A 25,780-nucleotide genomic window follows, 5' to 3' on the forward strand; every position below is an offset into this window, starting at 1 on the left:
GGTGCTGTCGGCGATCAGGGGCGGCGCTAGCGGGGGCACGGGTGGGCTGGAGCCCAACGCATATAAGTTCTGTGCCTCCCTGCCTCCTGAAGGAACACAAGTGTCGTCGGTGCACCCATTCTCCCCCTAAGAAATAAATCCTAGCGCCGCCCCTGTCAACGATAATATTTTAAGCAGAATAAAGGTGGCCGAACAGTGAGTGATGATAGGACCCGAGGTACCGGGCCGCACTGATGATGCGAACCATTCTATAGAGCAAAAAAAAAAAAAAAAGGCCACGTGGTGAGGCATGGGTGGATGCAGTGACTCATTTTAGGGGGCGAGGGGAGGGGGGGGGGTTGTCCAGACTTTTTTGTTTTCAGTGGCACAAAAACCTCGTCATAGCGTAGCTTTCAAGTGCGCAAAAAAAAAAAAAACACGGGCATATAAATATCTCTCCGTGAGTTCACTCAAAATGCTACGTTACTAGCCCGTCATAGCGTAAACGCTGTTAATGTGTGCATAGCCTCCTATATTTTTTTATGCCCGCCGAGTGGGGAGCGGAGCAAGGCGCCCCGCCCGTACCTTCTACTTCATGCGCTCGCCACCACACGGCGCTGTCACCCCATACCCACTGCCAGAGCAGACGACGCGACTACGCTGTTGCGCGCGTGCTTTTGGAGAGAAACTTGCGTTCGTATTAGAGATGGAGCTGTAAAATAAATGCGCAGATTGCATTGGTGTTTCTTCATGATGCACAGGGGTGATAGAAAAAGAACGCGAACAGTGTGGCGCGATCTTTGCATCCCGCTGTGACCCTGGTGGGAATAAAAATGAAATATGCTAGAATAGTTTTATTCTAGCGGCTTTTAATTATCATGCAGGATACAACAACACGAAAAGAAATTCGAACCAGCAGAGAATGTAGATGCCGCACTTTTGGCGTTTCTTTCCATCCCCACAGTACATTGAAAGCAAGAAACACGAGACATATTGTGAAAACTGGACCTTTCACTTAGGCCCCCAACTGTAAGATCAAGCTCACAGATTCAGGGTCTTTCGTGAAAGCGGCTTTATTTCGAACAATTTGGCGACGTCATGTTTGTCTGTCGCATTCAGAGCGAAGTTGGTGAATATTGGGCGGAAGAACTTTGTCAGCAACAGTTTGAGCGAATTCTCCTGGTGCCCTGGCTTCGAACACATCAAAGTTTTGTACTAGCGGAGGATTTCAGCAGCATTGTTCACAGCCTCCTTTATGAGTGATGCATACGCCTTCTTGTCGCTAGAAGAACTTCGACGAACTTCTGTAGTGCGTAGAGAATATCTAGAAGTTGTGCGGACGGATAAAGAAGTCCACCGCGGTCTTGGTGTTTAATGAGCGAGTCCGATGGGGTCGAGGTGCTTGGCTTTGTTAAAAGCGCGAAGCACTCCTCACATTCGATGTTTTCTCGTACGGCTCTTACGAGGCAGCCACCGACCATAGCCAATGCAGCCACATCTGGAGTGGGAAGTAGAGGCTTATCTCGGTTTAGCCGCTCTATGAGCTCTTTACGTGCGCATCAGGGAATTCCTCGCTGGTTTGCACCCTTGTGTTTTTCTGTTGCGGCAGCGTTGACAAGCAATTACTTCTGCTGCCATTATGTTTTCCAGAGGTAGCGGCAGTTCGCTTGCGGTGCAATCCATCAGTGATAAATCTTGAGAGTCGATGTCGACGGACGGCAAGTCATTGCGAGGAAGTGAAGGGGTCTCCAGTTGGCTCTGAACTGCTCTTCGTTTCCGCGGTGGTGTGTTCACTGGCGCAGCTGCATCGCGTTTTCTCACAGACGCGTCGGTTCTCTCTCTCTTTTTCGGAGGCTGCAGGTGCGGAGGATACGCTTCGAACATGCTGAAAACAGTGTCTTTCTTGAGTTTGTGAATTTTGCAGCCCTTCTTGAAGTCGGAGGAATCGAAGCGTCGGCTGCATACAGTCGAGTAGCACGACGTCGAATTCGGTGTCCAGTCGTCCCGAGAAATGACCTTTAGCCATTTCGCTCGAAGTTCCGGATCGCTTGGTATCTCGTGGAACGATGTGTCCGTTGTTTGCTCAAAGACTTGCAGCGTGGTACGTAGCAGTACGGCATCGTGTCGGGTACAGAGCACCCTTACTGATTCAACACTGCAGATAGAAAACCAAATTGGTATGTTAAAAGTAATGCAGCATGAATATGCACCGTAAATCACAGTTTTTAGAGTAGCAAACAATATAGATTGTGACGGCGCTAGCAACTCACACATTGACCCGTAGAATAGTAAACAAACGGTCGCTTCATTCAGTGGCACTGAACCTTAAGGATCAGAACACTGTTAGAGCAATGAGCGTTCATGTAAATAATTCAGTGTAAAATGCTCAAGGAATTAAAAGCGACAATTTAAAGCTATGTATTAAACGTACTTCCACTTGCAGCGTTCCGAATTTGTGCTACGAAGGCGTAGGGCTGCCTCTTACACTTACACCAACGACCACGTTAACATTAGCGGTCAGGTTTGCAGCGATATGGCGTTCTTATCACGTTAAATTGCATATACCATTTGTTGTTTTTGAATCTTTACAGGACGTGTTTTATTCCGCGAGCACTGTACACATTGTCTGCGAGTTCTGTCATGCTTCCCTGATAGTCCAAACAAAAACATAATTAAAACCGTTGCTTCCGCAAGACACACAAGATTACCTGCGGCAAACACGACGGACACGGGACAACTTTTGCTTGTAGAGCCACTTTTGTAGGTACTTCGAGGGCTTCGAGGTGCCTCAACACGTTGCAGCGTAGCGAACTATGCTGCTATGCTGACTATGCTTGGTACGCTCCAGAGCATGTACGGGCATAGATGGATGGACGAATGGATATGGCTGTACCCTTTAGATCGGGCGGTGGCTAGCGCCACCAAGCCGTAATACTTAATGAACCCAAAACTATATTTATTTTTTTTCCTTAAAAAGTGAGTTTGTGGATTCGTACTTTGAAGTAAAGAGTTTAATTTTCACTCGTGCCTTGATTTTAGCCACCAATCAGATAACCTCCTTCTAGTTAAGTCTACTTGCTTAAAGTCTATTTTGCCCTCCCGGTCCCTAAACCCCAGTGCTTTGAAAAACTCTGCGCCATCATCCTGAACTAAAGGGTGAAGCCCTTTACAGAACATTATCAAGTGTTCGGCATTTCTTCTTCCTCTCCACACGCACTGCATACTGTGTCTACCCCTTCGTATTTGGCCCGATATGTCTTGGTTCGCAGTACTCCCGTCCTTGCCTCACACAGTAGAGAACTACCCCGAGTATTATCATAGATCCTTTCCTTGGCAATTTCCTGCTTAAAAGTTCGATAGATCTTTAGTGCGGACTTCTTAATCATGCCCATTTTCCACATGTCAGTCTCCGTTTCCATCACTTTCTTCTTAACCGATAGCTTTTTTTTGGTTTGGCCACCTGCTGTTTTCTAAGTATTTACCAGTCAACTTCCTGGTTCGCTTCCTCCATTTTCTATCGACATTCTTCATGTACAAGTAGCTGAAAACATTCCTAGCCCAACGCTCCTCCTTCATTTCTCTCAATCGCTTCTCGAATTTTATCTTGCTGCTAGCTTCCCTGCCCTCAAATGATGTCCATCCCATATCACCTTGCGCTCCCTGATTTGGTGTATTCTTGTGAGCTCCTAAAGCAAGCCTACCTATTCCACGTTGCTTAATTTCTAATCTTGCTTGAACTTCTGATCTCATGCACAAGACCGCATTGCCGAACGTCAGCCCAGGAACCATGACCCCTTACGATATTCCTCTCACATCATACCTATTGTAATTCCTCAGTGCCCTATTTTTCATCACTGCTGCATTCCTGTTTCCTTAAGTCGTCACGTATATTTCGTGTTCCCTTAGGTACTCCGTCCCGTTGCTTATCCATACGCCCAGATATTTGTATTTATTTGTTATCTCTAGCGTGACCTCCTGTATTCTAAGCTCACTACCTTCGTTATCATTAAAAATCATGACTGCTGATTTTTCCTTACTGAATCTAAAATCTTACCTACCTCCCTCATTACCACAGATGTCCATCAATCTCTGCATATCTTCCTTGTTGTTGGCCATTAGCACTATATACTCTGCGTACATTAATGCTGGTAGTGCCTGATCAATAAGTTTTTCTTGTTTCACTAAAGAGAGGTTGAAGCCAAGCCAACTTTTCTCTAATTTTGACTCTAATCCTTGTAGGTACATCATGAAAAACAAGGTTGACATGGGGCACCCCTGCCTAAGCCCCCGTTTCACCTCTGCAGGCTCGGATACCTGCTTTTCCCTCTTTATAACTACCTTGTTACCTTTATAAATACCCTTTAAAAGATTAGTGACTACATGTTCCACGCCTAGTGTGTCCAGTATTCCCCACAATTCCTCTTGAACCACGCTATCGTACGCTCCCTTGATATTCAAAATTGCTAGCCACAGGGGCCTGTGTTCCTTTTCTGCTATTTCGATGCACTGCGTCAGTGAGAACAGATTGTCTTCCAACCTCCTGTGTTTCCGAAACCCATTCTGCAGTTCCCCAGCACCCCCTCATCTTCTATCCATGCCTGCAGTCTTTCCTTTATAATCTGCATCGCCAGCCTGTAGACCACTGATGTCACTGTTATAGGACGGTAGTTGTTTATGTCAGCTTTGTCCCCCTTTCCTTTATAGATCATGCTCATCCTGCTAAGTTTCCATCCATTGGGAACTTCACCATCGATTATTATTTTGCTCACTGTCTCTCTCAAAGCCTGCTTAGACTTCGGATCTAATGTCTTTATCAGCGTAATTGGAATGCCATCTGGGCCTGTTGATGTACTACTAGGAACCCTTTTCTCAGCCCTTTCCCACTCTCGTTGTGAAAATGGAGCCATTGCACCACTTTATTCGTCCTTGTTTATTGTGGTGCATAAAGTACTTCTTTGTTGAAATTTTTCTGTCACCCTTGTTCTTATATATTCAATAGCTTCGTCCCCTTCTTGTCTGGCACCTTGGGCTGTAGTTATAGAACTCTGCTCTAGGCTCGTGTCATTTCTTAGGGAGTTTAGATGGTTCCAAAATTTCGCAGCTGCCTTTCTATCTTTTTTATGTACTTCTGCCAGCCACTGAGCTCCCTTTCTTCTAATCTTTTCATTGATCAGAAGGGATGCAGCCCTTCTACAGCTTAGAAAGGTTTCCCATTTTCTTTCAACATCATCTGTCGGTTCACCCCGCTGCTTAGCATGTCTGTGTTCCCTAGAGGCTTCCTGACGTTTTGCTATGGCTCTCTTAACTTCCTCATCCCACCAAATTTTGGGTTTGTGTCTTCTTTTCCGGGGTGACTTATTACGCGTCTTAGCAAGCTCTAGCTCAAAGAGTCTAATTAGATTCGTGTATGTCCACACTGTCTTATTATCCTCCGTGATTACTTTCTCAATTTGTTGGTGGCTATTTCAATTTGCCTTTCTGAATAAAAATTTTCCTGTAGTTGCTCATCTTGTCTCCTTCCCACTTTCACTGCTCTTCCAAAACTTAGCTTGATACGTTTGTGATCACTACCCAGACTTCTGGAGCCACCTTCATCTATGTGCATTGCCCTGAGCTTATCATACATCCTATGTGACATTAGTGCATAATCTATCGTCGACTGCAGCCTTCCTACCTCCCATGTTATTTGCCCTTCACACTTCTCGGTACTGTTGCAAATGATCGAATCAAGCCTTTCACACATATCCTTGATCATTTTGCCTGTCGGGTCGGTATACCCATCTATATCTTCTATGTGCGCATTCATGTCTCTTAGTATAATTATCTCGCACTCTCTTCCTAACTCCTCAATGTCCTTTGATATACACTCTACCATTGCCTGGTTTTCCTCTCTGGCCTTTGCTCCCGTGCACAAGTACACGAAAGTATGGGGTGCGAGCGCCCCTTGCGGAGAAGGCAGGCGTAAATCGAGAAGGAAGAGAGAGGGCGGCGGATGGCCTCCACCGCTCCACTGCGTTGGCATGAAAGAATATAGGAGGCTATGATGTGGGCTTAGAGTGGTCCCGCAGATTTTTCTAATTGGTGACAGGAGGTGGATGACAAGCACTGAAGACGGGGGGCGGGGTGCTGAAACAGGATTTGGGGGCGGGCGCTCGCTCCTACCTCCCCCCCCCCATTCCCCTCTCAATCCGCCACAGGTGTGACGTGATCAGTAATGCTGTTGATTAAGTTGGTAACTTCGATCGATTCTTAATAACAACAGCTATGTATGAAATAGACAGAAAATGTCATAGGTAGTAGACAGGGCCATACATAGGATTTTTTTTCGGGGTTGGTCGTGCCTAGAATGGCTAACTTAGGCAACTGGTGGTCGACGTAAAGGCTTGCAAATTATTTGGTAACACCCGAGTGGTTTAAGCATGAAATGCCGCCAGGCCTGCGCGGAATTTCACACTGTCACAACGAAAGCTGGCCGCTCACAGCCTTTTCGTTGAGATAGCAATTATATGGACACACTCGGCTGGATTTTGCCGCCTGCGTGGGCGTCGCCGTCTCTCACCGTATATGTATAGGTATCTATATATATGAAAACGCAAGAAAGAAATCCAGAAAAGACTCTGGTGCGCGGAATCGAACTTCGGACCCTTGAAACGCGAGTGCCAGGCGTTAAGCACAGAGCCGTGGAGGAGCTCGTTCCTCAACGTAAAACGGCAAGATATTTATATTTGCCACTTACCGCTGGGGACAGTCATCTCGGGAGGGGAGGGGAACTATTTTGTTTTCAGCATTACCAGCAAGATGGTGCGATGAGTGCGCGTCGGCACATCGTCGCGACGTGGTGGCCTGTGCTCTCATCTCGCGTACTTTGCCCTGCGGAGGACGCACGCCCTTATTTCGCGGTGGGGAAGAATCTTACGTCTTGGCTGATCTTTGGCTTTGGTTGGTCTTTGGCTAAGGAAGACGCTGTCTTGTTGTCATCGACTCCAAGGAGCACCAGGTGATACTGCGACTTCACTGGTTGTTGCATGGCGTGGCAGACGATGATGTGCGTACATCACTGACGGCGCTTAGTCGTGTGACGGAAGTGACTCGGGAGCGTTCACCGAGGAGAGTTCGACAACACGCACTGAGCTCATCAAGCTCAACAGTGGTATGAGAGTGGATGATCCGCCACTCGAGGCCCTGTTGCTGGTGAATTAGCCCTGATGGTAGCCCCCGGTCGGCCTATGCAGTGCCTGTGCTGCAACGGAACGGGACGCGTATTTGGAATTGCTGGCCCCGCATCGCACGAAAGAGAGAAAAGAAAGAGTGCGAGGAGGACGCCAGTGCCAGCCTCGGGATCGCTCGCGCGCTATTTGTTCGCATCTGGAGGTGAAATGCGGGTGACGCGCGCGCTGGTGACGCCAACGTTTCTAGACTAGGTAAGTTGCAAAACTCCCCGCGTCAGACTACTCGGCACACGGCGCCGGGACAGCTTCCGGTTTGGTGGCACTGGCGGCGCAATAAGCTTCCGCTAGCAGACGAAAACGCGTAGTCGTCGTGGCAAGACGCCGTGGCGGCCGTTTTTAAATAGCTTTGCCAACAGTATATTATCGAGATTTGTTGTGCTGCCGCAGAAACTTAATACTGCGTAATAATTAGCGGTGTAAGGCAAAAATAGTATAATTATGGCTTTCTGAACAGCCCACAATAAACAATGCTTGATATATATAGAATAACACACACGAGTCTTTCGGTTAGTTCCTATAGTTGGTGTATGCTCGCAATAGATTTTTACACGCGAAAAACCCAATTACAATGTCTTGCATCGTCTCTTGTGTCTGTGTTTTTCGTGCTTGAAAATAAATTACAACTATATGGCACAATCCCGTGGCTTTTGTCTGGTTATGTAAACAGCTTTTTTTTTTCATGTCAGTCACATCCTTTAGCAACTTAGACAGTCGAAAAGCTACGCGTGCGGCCATTACCTTGAGCATGTCTTCCCTCTGCTTCTTCTTGAGTTCCTCTAATGAAACCTGTTAACACAGCTTCAGCCAAAGCTTCGAGCAGAGACCGCACTTTGGGGTATCGGTGAGGCCTTCGTTGTCATTACTCACGAGTCTGCCTGCTGACGCATTGGGACAACATGAACACACTTTCAGCTTTTCTATGTCCCCCAGAAGTTCGGCCAATTGGGTGATGGTATCTAGATTGCACGGCGACTTCGCCAAGCGATGGCGACGGCTGCTAATGGTGACTGTCATGTCTTCTGCGACGACAACATATTTCTTCACAAATGGCGCTTTTTTTTCAGCCCTAGAAACACCACAAGACGGCTTGTCTCGCCATTCTCAACAACTTTCCACCAGCATGCAGCAGGCAAACAAACGTTTTCTATGTCTTGAAGCAAAATCACGCCACTAGTTGACGGCATGTCGGGACTTATTTCACTGTCTTCGAACTCAGTGCTCGGAGATAGTCTATTCTTTTTCGCCAATGATATTCTGGAAAATACCCTCCTATCGGGCAGCTTTTGCTTCTTTGTCGCGGGCCCCGCGACAAAGGTAAGCGGGCAAATTCGGGAATATTTGTGGAACGCATCCTTCGACGAGCTCCCACTTTGCTCTGGCGATTTGTATTTTCTTACCATATGACGTGAGTGAAAGTCTTCAAGATGTCCTTCTCGTGAACGTGCATATCACACAAACGTGAGGTGCTAGGCAGTTTCTTATCAGCACGAGGAATCGCGTGGTCCCATACCTCTGGCTGCTCAGGTACACGTGGGTACAAAAGAAATGTTGTGGTGTCTCTCATTTTCTGAAGCTACTCTACAGCCGGGAACGCAACATCTGGGCATGATGAAAACACGCAACACATACAAAGCAGAACAGGGCACGCTTAAGCACAAAACTGTTCACGCAGGAAGAAGCCTCCACAGATATCGGCGCACTGCAACATGCACAGGCGATGGTGGTTACACGGGAATGACACGAGTGAGCATGCAGTGAGTGAATCCGGATGTGACAGCAGTGCCACATTTGTCGTTGGCAGCGACGGCGCCGCGCAACACCGCTCAGTTTTGCAACTTACCTAGTTCTAGAAACGTTCGGTGACGCAGCGACACCGGCTAAACTTGCACACCTGCACCTCATTTTCAGTCATGCTCCCCGCTCTGCCATAGACCCTCTCCGGCTAAACGGCGCGGCCCCCGCCAAAATCCGTGGTAAGGAGGGACGGGGTCTGGGTTACAAAATAAGGTAGCGAAGAAAAGACTTCAGTCGGGTGCTCGAGCTGCCTATTCAGATGCCGCGGAAGCCTCGCAGAGGGCATTGTTAACTCTCCCAAGATTGCCCGCTTCGTGGTCACTTGAAGCAAAGACATGGGGCGAATTTTCGCTCAGCCGCCGATCTCTCCAAGACACGCCGGCAGAGAAACACAGAGAAGTGTTTACGGCTGTTCCATCGCGTGAAGCACCCTCGCCCCTTCGGTGTCTTGGATGAATCGCAACCCTGCGGCGAGGGCGCCAGCGAGTGAATTTCGATAAAATGGCGATAGCACGGTGATGGTTTCAATGAGTGAAGAGGTTCCGACTGTCAACGTGAAGTGCCTCTGTGACGCCTTGAGGACAGACAGCAGCAATGCAACTAATACGACGTGGATCGCAACTAATACGACGTGGATCGCAACTAATACGACGTGGATCGTCCTATTAGTTGCTTTGCTGTAGCTGGCAGCCGCTCGTGCGCATCCGTCCGTGCAGAGGTCGACGAGGAGGCACTTCACGTCAGATGGGCCGGCTGAACAGGGGTCTATTTCGCACGTAAATGTGCGCGAGGCTTCCATGTCATTCGGAGCTGCGTCGTTGAACGAAACACGCTTCACGTTTGATGTGTTGGCGTCTAATTCAGACGTGAGCGTCTGGGCGTCTGTCATGACAGTCGGAATCGCGTTTGTGCAAGGGCAGTTGGAACTAGTATGGTGTGTGACAGAAGTGTGATGCATGTGATTGAACTTTAGATGGTAATTTCCAACTTTAATTCGCACATGAGCGTCCACCATGCCAGCAGTGGCGCGTATGATGTAGTGGTTGATTGAATAAAACAAAACAAAAAAGTCGCTCTTCTACAACTCTTGCGGGTAGCACGGTTCGGCTCAGCTCTTGCAGGGAGAGGGAAAGAGAGGTGCAGAAAGGCAGAAGGGAAAGGTAAAGAAAGAGTGTGGCGGCAGGTTGTGGTTGCTTCCCTACGATGGAACAGCTGGAAAAACTCCGCACATTCCATCGCGGGCGCGTGCGTGCGTCACCAGCACGTCACCTACAGGCGTGCACGTCCCCTACAAAAAGGAACCAATAGCGTGCGAGCAATCCTTACGCTGGCGTCGTCCTCGCACTCTTTCTTTTCCCTCTTTCATGCGATGCGGGGCCAGCAATTACAAATACGTGAACGGGACATGTGTGTCGTGATTGTAAGGTGACACGGTGTTCACACTGCCGGCGTTTCGGACATGTCGATTCACAATGTGTTCGTTTCTACCCTTCAGTGACGGGATCAGTGGACACAACGGATGAAACACAGCATTGTCACGCGTGAAAAAGGACTTTGGTCAAGGAATACCACGTAGTCAATGAGACGCATGCCAGTGACACGGCACAACCAAAAAGATTGAGCGAGAGACCGTGCTGTCCCAAACTGCTTCTTCGTTTGTTTCTCCTGGATGCGGGCTCGTGCTCGCCGCAGCTCATGGATAGGTGGCATTATTCCCCCATTCAAAAGAAAAACATCGCCCCGATGCTCGCGCAAGTGGTAGTGCATAAGCGGAAGAAATTCAAGCGAGCACACCGTGGGCACATTAAAAAAAAAATGACAGATCCCACGCACAGTGGGAATCGATGATATGCGAAGCACGAATGAGAAAGGTTGAAATGTCGTTTTAAAATCAGCACAACGTTACCACGTGGAGGTAAATGATGCCGTACATTACTTCCGCGTCGTTATTATCGTGTTTGCATGTGTCATTCACCTTCGTCATCTATTCACGTCACGTGATACCAAATTTAGTATATGTGGAGCTAGCAAAACGACCGCGAGTATGCTATGGGCATGGTATGTTGTCATATTCTTACATGACACGCGTGTCAGGATTACCTTGTTTGCACCAGCCATATACTTTCGTCATTCAGTGACGTAACTTAACACCGAATTTGGTATGTGTGGAGCTAGCAAAATGGCCATGAGCGCATCATGAAGCGCCCAATATACTCCAATGTAGCGTTGACGTGCGCGCACGCTAGGCACAGCGACGTTATGTTAGCAGAACGCGAGCACTCGGCACCGCACACTGACCAGAGGGAGCTGCGTTGCTCACACTGCTAGAGAGCCTACATGAACGGCCGTTTTTAGGGTGGAGACATCTTAATAAGTGCCTTCAAGAAACTCAGCCAAAACCAGCGGGGAACGGGGCACGTTGTTGCCAGCTTCCACCAAATTCAGCATAGTTTTATGTGCGCCGCCATTTTGGAGCCAGCCGCCGCTCCCTCCAGCTACGCGAAGTACGGCACAACAAAAAGGTCGTGTAAGCGACCCAGTTCTCAAAGTGAGCGCACGAAGAAATTCGCAGCCCACACACGAACACTTGCGACATAATACTGAGGTTACGCTGAGAAGAACGCAAGCGTGGTAACAGCTCAGACTAGCGAGCACGTCTCCGTACGAACGCGCGGACGCGTCCCGTTTGTGGGCTTCCTACTCGCAATGCGTGGACGCAGCAACGACAACTTCGGTTATCTACTCATTCGCGAACACCGCGAAACACATATACGTGTGCCGCAGGAAAAAACAGTGAACGAAATATGCAGTACTCACAGAGCAAATACGAGACGCACTGGTGGGCTCCCAGCCGTCTCGCTTCACTTGAGCCAGCCATAGTTGTCGTCGGCCAGGGCTCGCTGGGAAGCGGAACATTCGCACCCCCTTTCTGTTGTGGTTAGTGCAGAGCGGTACGCAGCATCCAGGCATTCTAAGGCTTCACCGGCAGCGTTTAACACGCTACCGCAACGTTCGACGCCGTATTATTGAGAACTAAACGCAACCGGGCGTAGACGCAGTGCGGGCACCAAGATGGGGCGACAGCGCGGCGTTGCTGTCTGGCAACATTGTGTTTTGGCGGGCGGCGGTGCGTTGGCGGCATGTAGGGGGTCAAAGGCTGACATCACCCTAAAAACGGCTGTTCATGTAGGCTCCCTACACACTGCCCCGTCTAAAAGTTTCTGGCATTCGCCGTTAGGGGCACGCAGAAAAGAGACGCTTGCTCGCGTCCCCAATGTATCCCGGGCACGATCCGCCGACAGATGAAGGTTGCGACATGCTCGCTTCGCGTTCCATTTTCACCGAGTCCGTCTCAAGGTTTCTTTTTTTTTATCCGCTAGGCTATGTATTCTGGCGCTGTAGTCAGACTGGAAAACTCGACTGCTCGGTGCCTATAGTCTGACGCCAGGCGCGACCAGCGTCTGTCGGCGCGGCCCCACGGCAGCCGGTGCGGATTGCGACATGCCGATGTGTTACCCAGACAACACTGCGTCTCCCTGCTTTTGTGACGTAGGGACGCGGGACGTGCTGAAACGCGCATGCGTCACAGCAACGCAGCCCGGCGCGCGCCTGCAGGACCGGCGCCTGGCGTCTCAACGCTGGCGTGACGCGTCGAAATGAACGCCGGCGAGCACGCGCACCGCGTCACGTCGAAAAGTATTGGTGCCTTGACTGTGGCATGTAGTCATGTTCTCACATGACACACATCTCATGCTTATTATGTTTGCACCAGTCGCATACCTTCGTCATGATTTGGCGTCGCTTAATATCATATTAGATGCGGAGCATCTAATACTCGAGGCTTGTAGTGCGGCGCCGTCCGCAAGCTTCCTCCTCCTTCTTCCACCATCTGTGCATCCCTTCCTCCTCTACACACCGCGTGCGCTTCTCCTCTTCACGAACATTCGCTAGCTGTATAATGTAGCGCGCATGCGCCGTCACGCTTCGACAACATCGGCAGCTGACGCGCGCGCATGCGCCGTCGCGCTTCGAGAACATCGGCAGCTGACGCGCGCATGCGCCGTTGCGCTTCTCCCCCTTCTCGAACATTCGACAGCTGACAGTGCATGCACCGTCGCGCTGTATATATACTCAAGGTCGGCGCTCGCTCGCTCAGTTGCCGCTCGTCGGTTGGTTTGTACGGCGCGTCGACGTCCAAGATCGCAATGATCGACGTCCCTTCGACCAGCGCCGGCCAAAGTGTTGGCGGAACCGCAACCAAGTCGTCGTCCGAAGACAAGGCAGCGCGGAGAAGAGCTCGCGACGCCGAACGTAAACGTCGGCGTCGAGTGGAAGATGCTCAACTTAGAGAACGTGAAGCCGCTGAGAGACGTCAGCGTCGAGCAGCAGCACCAAATTCGGCCGCTTTGAAACGTAAGCGTCGACAAGAGGACCCGGACTTTCGAAAACGGGAAGCCGAGTGCAAGCGTCGGCGACGAGAGGCCGACGAGAGGATGATTGGATAGTCAAATACATGGCGTCGCGACACTCGCTGAAACGCGCAACGCACGACGACTGCAAACACCACCAGCCGACCACCATTCGCGGAACCTGCATCGACCACGTCTTTGCAAATTTCGACCTACGACCGCTGCAACCCGATCCACTCACTCTTCACTTTACCGACCAAAAAGCCATCGTGCTCAAAGTTCGTCGCAATAAATAAACACCGCCCTTTCGCATACGTGTCGTACGTGTTCACTCATTTAACACCCCTCCTACAACCACGTTAACCAATTTAGCCAGCGACCCAAGTAAGTCGCAATTTAACACCCCATTTCACAACCACGTTAACCAATTTAGCCATCGACCCAAGTATGTCGCACTTTAACACCCCGTTAACCAATTATATGCTCCGCATCCTCCTCAGTGTTCCTCCGAGGGAAGCTGCGGGCAATTTTTTGGCATATGTGAAGCTAGCGAAACGGCTGTGAGCGCGTCATGAGCGTAGCATGTAGTCATGCTGTTACATGACACGCATCTCATGTTTATCACGTTTGCACCAGTATCTTACCTTCATCATCCATTCGTGTCCCGTAAAACCAAATTTGGTATAAGTGAAGCTAGCGAAACGACCGCCAGCGCATTATGAGCGTGGCATGAAGTCATGTTGTTACATGACACGCATCTCATGATTATCATGTTTGCACCAGTCACATACCTTGGTCATCCATTTGCGTACCGTAATACCAAATTTGGTACATGTGACGCTAGCGAAACAGCCGCCAGCGCTTCATGAGGTTGGCATGTAGTCAAGTTGTTAAATGACACGCATGTCATGATTTTTCTGTTAGGGTCTGTCGCTTGTGTTCGCCATGCAATCATGTCATACCATACCAGTTTTACAACATGCCAAGTGAACGAAACCACCGCATGAGCTGCAACAAGTTAAATGTAAATCATGACATTCATGACATCCATGTCATGATTTTCATGTTATGACGAGTGAAATATGTTCTTCATACAGTCATGTTATGCCATACCAAGTTTGGTATCGATACCATTATTGAAATTGTCAGGAGAGCTAAATCTCGTAGGTGGCTAGATAGATAGATAGATAGATAGATAGATAGATAGATAGATAGATAGATAGATAGATAGATAGATAGATAGATAGATAGATAGATAGATAGATAGATAGATAGATAGATAGATAGATAGATAGATACGCTTGAAGTCGCCGAAGTTCACTAAGAAATGCTTCGCAGTTAAAATAAAGCAGATGTGACGCAATAGCTGGTAATCAAGTGACGTCATTTTGTGTGCACTAGCGCAAAATGGATGGATGGATGGATGGATGGATGGATGGATGGATGGATGGATGGATGGATGGATGGACGGACGGACGGACGGACGGACGGACGGACGGATGGATGGATGGATGGATGGATGGATGGCTCAGAATATGCTTATTTTTTTCCCCTTAGGGAGCAGTTCGGGTATGTTGCTGACTGCACCATTCTCTACCTCTCAAGGAGGTCAAGGGTAGGAGAACACCGCACTCCAGCCGCCACATCAAGTCCCGGAGGTGGCTATGCAGAAATGATGCCGTCAGCACGCTTCAAGACACAAAGACACACGACTAAAGCGGATGTGGCTTGCCGGAGGAACTAACGGGAACAATAAAGCGGCTTGTGTCAACGATAGGATTGTCAAACATTTCTACCCCAGGACAAGTAGACTGGATATGACGGGAAAATGTGACAGCTGCTGCATAAAATGAAGGAGGTGTTACTGACTGTATTGTGATGTGTACCTCAAAACAGGAAAAAGAGCACATCAGGACGAAGGCAGAACGCCAAGTTATATCACGGAACTACCAGACATTTCAAGTTACTGCTGTCCTCTCTAAAATTCACCCAGTAAAGTTGGTTTGCAGTCAGCGCTTCTCTTATCGCCAATGTTTTATTCTTGCACGCTGCATGGCTCTTAATGTTTATTGCAGACTCGCTACGGAGCACATCAATTTCTCTTCTAATAAGGCGCGTTTAATTTATCGCTTGTTTGCTTTTACGTCTTGCCAGCGCATGCAATCTAAAGCTATTAAACCGATAGCCTTTAATGTCTCTAGCTGCTTTCATTGTCCGTACCCTGGCACGTTGCCAGCAGTGGTCTCTCCCCCTCGCACTCTCTCATCAATCGCGTGATGACGCAGCGTCTTGTTGCTAAGCGTCTCACGATGGCTTTCGCGCGAACGCGTCTGTCCCCGGAGACGCAGCTGAGCTGCCGACGAGAGCGGACGCGTTTCGACGGCTCCGTGAAGATCGGCTGAAAGCATCGGCTCGCGCGACCATCGCCCCACCGGCGTTCCCCCACTCTCTGCGCCCTGGCTCAACGCAACGCCGCCCAGCTCTCTGGCCCCACCGGCTAAGGACAGACCTGCCGGACGCCCTGGACGAGGCCGTGGGGTCGCCCCCAAGCACTCTTCTTCCGGACACCATCGACGACCTGGACTAACCACCCTTGGTGCCGTTCACTTCAACATTGTGCGTGGGACGCTCGCCAGGACAGTTCCGGCGTCTCGCCGGTTGCATCTGGCAGCGGCAACGCTCCCGTGTTCTTCATGTGAACCAGTAACGATGGCTGCAGCGGAGCTTAAGACGCAGCCATCACAACCATCATCCGCTCCGAAACGCAGTGCGAAACGCGTGGCTGACTCACAAATGGGAATAGATGATTTGTCTGCTTCAGCCACACCGGCAAGCAAGCGGGAGTGCCCCTCTCCGGCAGCTGTCGCCTCGCCTGGCACCGAGTCTAAGTACAAAGTCGTCGTAAAACCTCGTGAGTGCTTCGATGTATCAAAATTGTCAAATCGCCTCCTTCAGTCAGCCTTCGACACCTGCCTCAAAACCACCGCGTTTCAAGGTTTCTCCATTCACCATCCCACCAACAGCGTATCCGTATGGGTGCGTTCGCTAGCAGACGTTGACCGCCTCACCCACCTGCAAACTCTGCCAGTCACAGCTGATTGTACTGTACAGGTGCAAGCGTACTTGAGTTCCGGCTCGGACTTGCGTCGGTATGTGGTCTCTGGGGTTGACCCAGGGGAATCGCCGGAGGGCCTTATCACTGCTTTGACCTGCTCCACACACAAGATTGTAACAGCTCGTTATATGGGCCGTGGACGCACGTGCCTTGTCACTCTCCAAGGGCCTCGAACGCCACCAAGCCGCATTACGTACTATGGATGCATCCTGAAATTTCATGTGTACAAGCCCGGTGTGGTACACTGCTATCGGTGTTTTCGTACCGGTCACATGCGAGATTCTTGTCCCCAACCCGCAGACACCTCCATGGAGTCCGTCGAGACGCGCACGTACAAATGTGGGCTCTGCCAAACGGACGATCATGAAATAACGTCCAAAGATTGTCCAGTTAAACAGAAGGCTCTCAAAGCCCGTCGCCAACGCAAGCGCCGCCAGCGTTCGGTGACACAAGAAGAAAGGGACGCCGACATTCCGACTAGCAACCGGTTTGAACTGTTGTCCCCCTCCGAAGAGGACACACCAGCGTTGGTAGAACCTGAAAATGCTTGCTATGAAGTCCCCACGTACAGCGACGCCGTCAAGCGGGGCAAAAAACGTGTTCAGCAGCCTGCGAATACGCCTAAATTGAGCGTTACGGGTACAGACGATCTGGCGAAGCTTGACCAACAGATACAGCAGCTCCAAATGGAAGTCAAGCGCCTCGCTCAACGCAGAACCCATCTCGCTCGACCCGCTGGACCAACTGCGATGCGCGGTACAGACGTGCCGTACGCTGCTTCTGTGCCTGAATTATCCTGCGCAAGCGCGTCAGCACCAGTCAAGATGACTCCGGCAGAGCTCCTCCACTTTGTTGCCCGGCAACTGCAAGAGCTTTCAAAGGTGGTGCTCGCCAACCTTCCACCGCAATGACCACTCCTTTGAAAGCAACGCGCCACCACTGTGTCCTGCAGTGGAACTGCCGGGGACTTGCAAATAAAGTTGGTGAGCTTCGCTATCGCCTTGCGCTGGGGAAGCTCCCCGCTTGGTGCCTGCTTCTACAAGAAACGAATTCGCTTCCACGCATCCCTGGATTCACTGCGTATGATTCCCCAACCATCCCTGATCGACGCTGCACCAATGCGTTGGGACCTCCAGGCAAGGCTGCAGTGTATGTTGTGACTACATATCCTCAAACGCAGGTTCCCCTGCTGCAGTGGTGTAACCAGTGGCAAGAAGTGGTGGCAGTGCTCGTTAGACTTCCGCGTACTGACGTGATTGTGGTTTCAGTTTACGTGCGTCCGTATAGTGGCAGCGCTCCCCGACTGCGTTTGGGGTGGCTGGCTCACCTGCGTCAAACCTATCCTGGGTGCCCAGTACTAGTTGGGGGAGACTTCAATGCACCTCATCAGTCGTGGGGCTACCCTTCTTCCAGTGCTAGAGGCAACATCGTGCTAGACACATTTACAGACGCGCACTTTGTCCTTCTGAATGCCCCGGCTACTTCTACACGTCGGTGGGATCATCCCTGTGCTCCACCTTATGCGCCCGATCTCTCGTGGTGGTTGGGCATGTGTGACGTTTCGTGGGACCTAGAACCAGACTGCTGGGGGAGTGATCACCATCCGTTGAAAATTGGTTTGGCCGCGTATAACCAGCGCCGCCTCCGACGTCGATGCTACACAACCAACTGGGACTTATTCCGCAATGAACTGAACGACTCGATTGCTGATACATCGTCTGATCCATTGCAGGTGTTAACCAGAGCTGTACAAGCCGCCACGCAGTCAAGCTGGGTAGAGGAGAACCGACCACATCCAAATTTACATCTTCTGCGTCTGTGGGCAGCACGCCGTCGTGCAGAGCTGGCCTTAAACCGAGATCCGGCAGCCGCTGAGCTTCGTGATAACCTCAACAGACTCACCGCTGCGGCGCGTCGCTGCGAGAAGCGTCTCGCCCGCGAACGGTGGATGGACTGGTGTGCGTCACTCGGTCCATCGTCTTCAACCGCCTCAATATGGCGAACGTTCCGGAGTATGGAACTAGGCGCCCGTACGCCGGACCCAGCGGCCAGTGCGTGTCTGTCTTCTGGATGCACGCCAAGCCAGTTCGCTCCAGAAATAGTTAAGGCTTTCTTCCCGGCCTACAACCTGGCCCCACCACAATTCGACTGTCCGTGTAACCTGCCTCCGGAGGTTGGCGTGACTCCCAGTCCGTCGGACATCGAAGGCATGCAAGCGCCATACACGATGGCGGAGCTCCAGGCAGCAATTGACCAGGCAAAAGTACGCAAGGCACCAGGACCAGATGGGATCTCCTATGAAGTGTTCAAGAACATGGATGGCCCTGCACTGCAGTGGCTGCTGGACACGCTTAACGCAGTCTGGACGACCGGAGGGCTGCCTGAATCGTGGAAGCATGCCGAAGTTGTGCCGATACCTAAGCCGGGAAAGCACCCGAACAGCCTCTCTAATCTTCGGCCGATTGCTCTAACGTGTACGTTGTGCAAGCTTCTTGAACGCATGTTGGCGTCGCGCATCTCCTGGTGGCTGGAAAAGCACGCCTGGTACCATCCGGCCCAGATTGGCTTTCGACCGCACCTGGGCACGGAAGATGGCCTAGATCATTTGACGTCCATGGTGCTTGTGGGAAGAAGATCAAGCAGCATTCGAACCCTTCTCGCCATGGACGTTCATAAGGCCTACGACAACGTCAGCCACTCTGCGATCAATCACATAATGCAATGGCTTCAACTTCCGCCTCGCGTCTGCGACTTTGTGGAGTCTTTTCTGGCACACCGTACCTTCTGCATCAGAGTAGGCAAGGAACGAACCGGACACTTTGTAATGAAGCGGGGTGTACCGCAGGGCTCGGTTCTAGCCCCGATACTCTTCAATATTGCCCTGTTGCCCCTCGCGTGGCAACTAGCACGCATTCCAGATGCCTTCTTCCTCCTGTATGCCGATGATTTGACTGTGTGGACACTACATCCAGACCTTCAACGCCAGCAGGAGGCACTCCAGAGTGCTCTCGACAAGGCGTCGGACTGGTGTGCGCGCATAGGACTGACACTATCTGCCACGAAGACTGCATTCATGTCTATCACCAACAGACGAGGTCGCCGTCGCCTCCTGCAGACGCCGATATGTTTGAGCCTAAATGGCCATACCCTCACCCCTGTATCCACTATACGTGTGCTCGGGGTCGAATTGGACGCATCTGGCTCTGCGAATGCGTGGGTTCGCTCTGCTCGCCGGAAGAGTGCTAATACCCTCCATCTCATTCGTCGCATCTCTCAAAAGACGGGGGGTGCCTGTTCTCGAATGGCCCGTATCTTGGTGCGATCAATCCTACAACCTCGGCTCGTTTATCAAGCTCAGTTTCAACGACTGACTTTGAGAGACTGGGACTTGCTCGAAACCGCCAACCGAGATTCCATGAGGGCGATTACATGCCTTCCCCGTATGACACCTATCACGACCCTCCAGGCGGAAGCGCAGCTCAACACCATCGACGAAATTGTACACCAGCGTCGAGTCGCTCGCTACCTAAAGAGTCAAGCTGTTCCTGCGGCGGCAGCTCTAGCTCACTACTATGGTTCAACGCTGCCACAGCCTGACGCACCCGTGGCAGAAGTTCCACCATGGCTCAAGGCACAGGCCAGTGACAACCGACCACTGACCCGCCTGCGACAATCCACCCGACAAGCGGCGCAGGAGGGCATCGTCACTACCACCGAGAACTCACTAGCGGTATACGTAGACGCAGCTACCGATAATTGCGTTCTGCACACCAGTCTCGTATGCCCCGCGCAACCTGAAATCCAACATATCTGCTCTTACATAACAGAGGCACCGTTCCCATCCGTATTAGCGGAGCTCACTGCTATACGGGACGGGTTAACAGTTATGATATCCAAAATGGATTCTTTGTCACACGATAAATTGCTTGTATATACGGACTCCACGCAGGCAGTTCGAGAGCTGCGAAAAGTGACCAGCTCCATCGATATAGCCTCCGATATACACCGACTGATCCACTCATGTGCCTGTCCTGTCCGCGTTCTGTGGACCCGCCGGTCTGCACCGGCTCGAGTGGAAGCAGATGCCGCTTGCCATCCAGCGACTGTTCAACACCCGCTGCCTCTACTTCGTTTGTCCCCGAAGGACAGCTTGCTTGTGCACAAAGAAACCCTCCGGCGCTCCACGCGTGCTCTCATTCCTCCGCGTGGATCTGACCTTCCCGGCGGCTTAACTCGCCGAGAGGAGGTTGCGCTCAGGAGGATTCGTGTGGGCGCCGCCTTGACTCCTGCAATCCGGGCTACATGGACATCTGGTGCACAGCCTCCCCCAACGACGTGCCCATTCTGCGTTGCCCCAGCCACAGAGGCAACGCTTGATCACCTATTGGGAACCTGCCCGGGCCTTCACCAGGCTCGCACTCGCCACCTACGCGGCCTTCACCACCACCCCGGCCGACCACCTGACTTGACGCGCTGGACGCACGGTCCACTGCATCGACAACTCCTGGCCTTCATACAGGAAACAAAACTTTTCCTTTTTATTTAACTGATGCCGTAGGGCATACTAGCGCCAATAAAAAAAAAAAAAAAAAAAGCGTCTGTCCCCCTAGCATTTCTCGTCGAGTGGCGTGTTCCCTCACTGTGCCCAGTCCTGCGAGAAGGGAGACGAGCGCATCGCGTTCCATTCTGACCGACCCCGTCTCAATGATCACCGGCTTTCCCCGAACAGAATTTGAAATTCACAAAGTGTCCACTTTTTTAGGAGCGAACTTCCTTAAGGCGTGGGCTCAGCGTCCCGTCGTAATCGTATGCAGCCACCTCTCGTAACTTGAACCGGCCGTAGGGGGCGGTACTTGTACATATAACGAAATGCAAATACGCTGAAAAATGCAAATGGTACGATACTAGAGGGCGTTACTTGTAGTATGATAAGTGATAAGAATCACAGTATATCTATGGAGTGAATTATGATGAGTGGGGCGAAACGTTCGTGAGTCCGTCCATGCTTCCGTGCGTCCGTACGTCTGCTTCGCCCCACTCGTCGTCATTTTACCTTGTGAATATGCGGTGATTTCTTGCTGAGGTTGCAGTTACATTGGCTGGAGTTGAAACAGTTTTTCCCAGCGTTTACCTGCAGGCAAACACAGACATTGCGCATATATTTAAAAAAATAAGTCGAGCCAATGACGACGCGGTACAGTATTTTCTGTACTTATGCCAAATGGAAAACCGGCCCTCTTGACTGAAACTTCCATTTCCACATCGCACGCAGGCCCGGCACACGGGCCCCATGCTGTGGGTGGCACTTTTCCTGATGAGCAAGATGTCGCGCATCTTCAGCCGGTTCGTGCTGCTGGCGGTGGGCGCCCTGTACCCCGCCTACCTGTCGTGCAAGGCTGTGCGCGCACGCAGCCCCCGCGACTACGTGCGCTGGATGATGTACTGGGTGGTGTTCGCCGCCTTCCTGTGCGTGGAGCCGCTGACCGACGTGCTGTTCGGCTGCTGCCTGCCGCTCTACGCCGAGCTCAAGATCGCCTTCGTCTTCTGGCTCCAGTCGAGCAGCACGCGCGGCGCCAGCCTGCTCTTTCGCAAGCTGGTGCTGCCCGAGTTCACCAGGCGCGAGAGCGACATCGACGCCCACCTCGGACAGCTGCACACCAGGGCCTCACAGGTGCGCTCTCTCGCAAAACACATTGTCGGGCAACATGGGCTAGTCTGTGCATGCTACAAGAGAATTTCATGACGTGAACCACTGAGAATTGGCGAAAGAAAAGGGCGTCACTCGAAACTAACTTTATTATAGCAAAACCATTACCATGCCGCACATGCGCACTAACACACCGTGCATGACATCGCAACTATGGGTAACGTTCAATGCAAGTTCTAGTAAGGAAGCCTTTGAGTAACAACAACAAAATAAAATTCTTTCTCTTAACCCATTCTTTTCAGTGGTTTACATATAATTTTCTTGCAGTTTTGGACTAGCTCGTTTTCTTTTACTCACCGTGGTGGTCTTGTGGCTATTCTTCTCGGCTGCTGACCCTGAGGTCGCGGGATCAAATCCCAGCCACAACGGCCGCATTTTCGTTGGAGGCGGAACTTTTTGAGGCCCGGGTACTTGGATTTAGGTGATGTTAAAGAACGAAGGCCTCCATAACGGCGTCTCTTATAAGAACGCTGAATCCCTACTATATATATATATATATATATATATATATATATATATATATATATATATATATATATATATATATATATATATTGTTACGTAAAATGAGACGGGACGTGACTATTTCCCAGTGTATTTACACAGATAAAATCTGAGCGCAGCACACAGAGCGAGCAAACCAGTCCCCTTCCCCTTCGTCTTCGTCCACAGAATAGTTCACCCTTCATATGATAGCTACGTAGCATCACCCCCAGTTGTAAAAGCACCGGCTCGGTGCACTTTATACGTGTTCTTCAGAAGGAGGGCAGTATGGTTTCAGCCTACTGACGTGGACTACGTCACTGGGGTGTTTGCAGACAGGTTAGTCCCAGAGACTGGAATGACCTCATAGGTAACGTCCGTTACCCGTCGTATGATACGGTAAGGTCCCTTGTACTGAGATAGCAACTTCTCTGACAATACAACACGACTAACTGGGCACCAGAGAAGAACTAGCGAACCAGGTGAGAAGTCAACGTCGACATGCTTGCTGTCATAGAGAGCTTTCTGGGTTGCTTGTGAACCCAGCAACTTAGAGCTGGCAATTTGACATGCATGGTCGGCATAAGCGATAGCATCACGTGCGTATTCACTCGGCGGAGGTGTAGTAGTCGGTATAGTAGGGTGTCCAGTAAGGTTGGGTTACGGCCATAGAGCATATAAAAAGTGGAATAACCTGCAGTATCATGACGAGATGAATTATAGGCGAACGTCACGTGAGGTAGCGCTAGATCCCAGTCATGGTGGTCAGATAGCACATACATCGAGAGCATGTCCGTGAGGGTGCGATTCAGGCGTTAGGTCAGGTCATTTGTTTGAGGATGGTAGGAAGTGGTCAGTTTGTGTTGCGTTGAGGAAGAGCGCAAAAGTTCGTCGAGTACGCGTGACAAAAATACGTGTCCATGATCGGTGAGCAATTGCTGAGAAGTGCCATGGTGTAGAATTACATCGTGGAGCAAACAATTGGCAACGTCAGTAGAAGTGCTAGTGGGGAGCGCTCTATAGTGATAGAAAAACCTGGTCGCATGGTCTATAGCAACGGCGACGCACTTGTTCCCGGAGTTTGATTCAGATAATGGTCCGAGGAGGTCTACACCAACACGAAAGAAAGGTTCGGTAGGGATGGAGATCGGTGAAGAGTTCAGCAGGGGGTGCGGCAGGTCGTTTTCGACGTTGGCATTTATCGCAGGAGGCAACGTAGCGTCTAACGGACCGCGCGAGACCACGCCAAAAGAAGCGGCGCCGGACGCGGTCGTACGTGCGACATACGCCCAAGTGGCCGGCAGTTGTTTCGTCGTGAAGCTCATGCAGGACCTCTGAACTGAGATGGTTAGGCACAACTAGAAGTAGTTCAAAGCCATCTGGCTGGACGCTACGACGGTACAGTGTGCAATTTAGGAGAACGAACATAAGGAGTGACACGTCATTAGGGTCAGATTCCAGACGCGCAATGAGTGACTGCAAGGAAGGATCGCGATGCTGTTCGTCACCAATCTGACGAAACCTAGACATGGACATGACGCTGCAGGCGCCAGGCTCACCGACCGATTCATCTGTTTGGTCAACAGGGTAGCGGGACAAGCAATCGGCATCCCCTACTACCCTACTTCTATGCGCCCTACCACTTCTGGACGTCCAGCCGCTACACCATCCAACTTTTACTCGCCGCCTCTTCATGAGCCTCTCTCCACCGACGCCTTCTTCCAGTCGCTGCTACGCCCACTCCCCGTCGCCGCTACGCCGCAAATCCCACTCTCCGCCGCCTCGGCGCTTTTCCTCGCCGAGCTTCTCAGAACGATCGCAGCAGGAAAACTAGATATTGCAGCTTATGGGGTTGAAGCTGCAAAACCGAACGACGCCCGGAAACCCTCTACTGACGCTACCCAGCACCTTCACCACAAATATGTAACGTAATATGAGACGGGACGGGACTATTTGGCAGTGTATTTACAGATATAAAATCCGAGCGCAGCACACACAGCGAGCTGGAATATATATATATATATATATATATATATATATATATATATATATATATATATATATATATATATATATATATATATATATATATATATATATATATATATGTATGTATGTGTGTGTGTGTGTGTGTGAGAGAGAGAGAGAGAGAGAGAGATTAAAATTTGTGCAGGTCTATAGGTATATAATACTGTGAGACGTAGTTATTAAGGCGTTATATTTCGCATGAAAAATGTTATGTTGCTTAGAGCGCGCTTCAAAATAAATTAGGGCACCTCAAACTCTGCTGCACTCGATAATTTATTGAATATTATAAGTTTGAGTCATTACTATGCAACCATTTTTCCACTTTAAAAAAGGCGCAACTTTTTTATGACTATGATAGTTTAGTCATCTTTATTTTCTCTTGTTTGCTTTTTCACAACGTAACTAGGTGGAGGTAAATGATGGTGTACATGACTTCCGTGTCATGATTATTATGTTCGGATGTGTCATTTAACTTCGTCCTCTATTCACGTCACGTGATAATAAGTTTAGTATATGTGGAGTTAGCGAAGCGGCCACAAGCACTCTATGAGCGTGGTATGTTGTCATGTTCTTACATGCGTGTCAGGATTATCATGTTTGCACCAGTCATATATTTCGTCATCCATTGACGTCACGTAACAACAGATTTGGTATATGTGGAGCTAGCAAAACGGCCGCGAGCTCATCATGAAGGGCTCAATACACTCCAATGTAGTGTTGAGGTGCGCGCACGCTGGGAACAGCGACGCTCCGTCAGCAAAACGCGAGCACTCTATGGCCTGACGCCAGGTGCGACCAGCGTCCGTCGGCGCGGCCCGACGGCAACCGGTGCGAAATGTGACATGCTGCATTTCGTGCCGATGCGTTACGCTGACATTACTGTGTCTCTCTCTTTTCATGACGGAGAGACGCCGGTTGCGCTGAAACGCGCATGCGTCAAAGCAACGCAGCGCGACGTGCGCCTGCGAGTATATGGCAGAACCAGCGCCTGGCGTGGCAACGCCGGCGTGACGCGACGAAATGAACGCCGGCGAGC

General features: G+C 50.5%; 1 protein-coding gene and 1 long non-coding RNA gene across 2 annotated transcripts in view; one reads left to right on the plus strand and one right to left on the minus strand.

Annotated features, from left to right (window-relative positions):
* LOC119168081 (uncharacterized) overlaps positions 1-25,780 on the plus strand; it is a 29,571-nt gene that overhangs the window by 424 nt on the left and 3,367 nt on the right. Inside the window, exon 2 of the mRNA XM_037419506.2 lies at positions 21,799-22,197. Coding sequence (XP_037275403.2) covers positions 21,799-22,197 — 399 coding nt within the window. The remainder of the gene's footprint in view (positions 1-21,798; positions 22,198-25,780) is intronic.
* Positions 1,037-8,119, minus strand: LOC142804163 (uncharacterized). The gene is made up of 2 exons (XR_012894483.1): positions 6,716-8,119; positions 1,037-2,134 (listed from the first exon to the last, which is right to left on the minus strand). It is a non-coding gene; the product is annotated as an uncharacterized LOC142804163 (long non-coding RNA).

The sequence above is a fragment of the Rhipicephalus microplus genome, chromosome 3, assembly GCF_043290135.1.
Source record: "Rhipicephalus microplus isolate Deutch F79 chromosome 3, USDA_Rmic, whole genome shotgun sequence".
Lineage (NCBI taxonomy): Eukaryota > Metazoa > Arthropoda > Arachnida > Ixodida > Ixodidae > Rhipicephalus > Rhipicephalus microplus.